At 39.6% G+C, this 2651-nt stretch overlaps 1 protein-coding gene across 1 annotated transcript; it reads left to right on the top strand. All coding sequences in view use genetic code 11, as the record gives it.

The window, feature by feature from the left end:
• Positions 1-860: 860 nt before the first annotated feature.
• Positions 861-1286, top strand: EGR_10646 (hypothetical protein; the record flags this gene model as incomplete). The annotated part of the gene is made up of 2 exons (XM_024499895.1): positions 861-926; positions 1242-1286. The coding sequence occupies 2 exons, from the start codon at positions 861-863 to the stop codon at positions 1284-1286; spliced, it is 111 nt and encodes a 36-aa protein (XP_024345691.1).
• Positions 1287-2651: the final 1365 nt, after the last annotated feature.

Raw genomic sequence — 2651 nt, 5'->3', positions numbered from 1 at the left:
GGGACATATCCCATGGAGATGGGCAACATCTCTATGAAAGGTATTTCCCCAATTTTGACGTTGTTCGTTTGTCAACACGTAGTTCTATTTTGCATTCATCTTAAGCTTACCTTTTTGTTGTTTTGTCCTTTTATAAGTAAATTATACTTTTTGCCATTTATCTCACTAAGCCATTGAACTATGACACTGGATATCGTCATCGTAATGGCTAACCATGCTTCCAATTGTTTGCACGTGTTTTATTCCTCCTAAGTGTGTAAGTTTAGAGTGCAATGAATCATAGTTTTGCTAGATGCAATCTGTTGTTGAAACAGGGGAATTGTTTTATTATTTCCTCTTGTTTTCTAATCACCGCTGCGGTATAGTGGGCTCTCTCCAACGGAATACATTTCAGCTTTTCAAAAGTAAAACTGTTGTAAAATGCACTGACTGTACGATTTGATCTTGTTGTTAGAACCTTCTGATTAACTTGTTTTTCTAATTTCTTGCCAAGTTCATGATGGTGCAGACATGAAAATGATGGGCAGAGGAAAGGTATACATTGAGGAAAAAGGAAGAAAGCTGTTCTTATATTTCTTGTTGCAAATGCAGTACCTTTGTATGGCTTTCGACATTCCCCGCCCCATAGCAAATCGTGTTTACTGTCAGTCAAATTAGTCGTTTCACCGACACCCTAATCTCATTGCCTTTACATTTCGACAACACTATATGAAATATGCAAGACTATTTCCAATGAAGGCCATATATATTAAGCCTTTTTCCATTAAAGCTGCATAGACCTAGGTTTGCTAACAGGGTCCAATCTTACATGCAGCAACACAGAAGGTAGCTTTCTAATTTGATGAGAAATAGCTAGATACATGAATTGGAAGCGGCTTTATACAGGTGACTCTTGCCTCACAAATATTGCCACTATCCAACAGCAGGTGCCACTTACGATTATAGTTAAGGGTTAAGTTAGATGCTTTCTATTCCTACACTTATATTTTGCCTTCTTTTTAAATATTTTTTGAAAAATAGGATCTCCCGAGCATGGTAATTTTTAATGTAAAGATAATCGCAATGCACCGGAAGTGTCCCATGTCTCATGCCCAAGTCCTAGCCTTTCAAGTGCTTTTGATGCTCACTTGATAACATGAAGGCTGGTTATTCGCCTCGGCATCGTTTACCATGTTAATTCGATGTACCATGCCTTTTTATTGGTTCACTTAGGCGTATGGTTTCCCCGCGTTACGTCGTAGGCCAATCAGAAGGAGAGGTTTCGTCCTACGTTTTGCGCTGAATGATGCAAATGGTTAGTTGTATGATTGGATAGCAAGACTTCAGTAGTGCTTGAGCTTACGTGCAACAACACCTAAAGGTAAAACGTATTTAAAACAACTTAAGATCTTCAATTGTTCTTGCCTCTGGAATTCAGAAAAAAGTCACGAAAAAGAAATGATCACTAGTAAAAAGGGGAATGACGCTGAGGCGTTACAGATATTTTATGACGTGGGATCAAACCATACCTATAAATACCTATTTTTCAGCTAGACATGTAAAAATGATTTCAAAAACTGCTGTCAACTTATTTAATTGAAACGTCATTCGCTTACGGCGAAGTCATTTTAAAGGCCGTTGCTAATAGATTTATTTTAAGCGTATCATCACTTTTCCAGACTTGCAGAATCTTGTCATATATGTTTAAAATTATTTGAAGAAGACTTGTTGGGCAGCAAGAAAAAGTAAAATGATACAGTAACTAACAAAAACATGGGTCGCCTGATGAGACCGTTTGTTGTCCAAGTTGTCAACTGCAGCAAAACCCAAGTTAATCCACCCAGTCTGGGATGGTCAGATCCTCCATTGGAATTCTGAATTGCAATGATGTTATTTTTAGACCTTAAATTTATTAGAGTATGCTAAACATTGCAGAGAATGCTATTAATTTACGACACGTGAAGGTCATTTACAATGCATACCTATATCGAAAGAGAGATATTTGGCTTTCCTGTGTACGCTTTCATTCCATTATATATAAAAGGACGGCTTTGGCACGAAGCGCCCTCCTTTGACTGAGTAGTGAACGCAGTCCGAGTCCTCACAAGCAGTCATTCGACGCAGACAAAGGGACACGCACAACTGTATATCCGCAAGTGATAGTGGAGAATACACATGCCTCAAAAGGCTTAATTACATAAGGCAAAATGCAAGCTGCAATCTAGAATGCCCTGATCAACAGTGTATTCCTCTGTTTAACCACTTTCCCATTCTCAATCTCATTTCTCCCTCTGTCAACTCCTCTGCCTCATTCACCTCACTTTTCGCTTCTCCATCTACACCTACATCCATCATCTACCAACCATTATCCTTTTCGGCATTGATGCTGGTACTGTAGGTCCGGCTGTCACCTCTCCACTTGCAACAATCATTACAGCAGAAGGATTAATTCGACGGATGGAGGGTAAGCGATGCCAATAAATAGGTGTGCATGTAATTCAACTGTGCAGCCTTAGGTACTGCATCAAGGAGGTTTATTTGCATTGACTGTTTCCACGCCTACACCCATCATCCCCCTTCTACCATTCACATTGCCGTTGTTGCTGTCGTTCTAATAATAACTCGCAGGAGTAAGCATCCAGCATTTATCGCAGCGACATGCGCGCGTTGCC

The sequence above is a fragment of the Echinococcus granulosus genome, assembly GCF_000524195.1.
Source record: "Echinococcus granulosus chromosome Unknown EG_S00246, whole genome shotgun sequence".
NCBI classification, from domain to species: domain Eukaryota; kingdom Metazoa; phylum Platyhelminthes; class Cestoda; order Cyclophyllidea; family Taeniidae; genus Echinococcus; species Echinococcus granulosus.
This window is presented reverse-complemented; position numbering and strand designations above follow the sequence as displayed.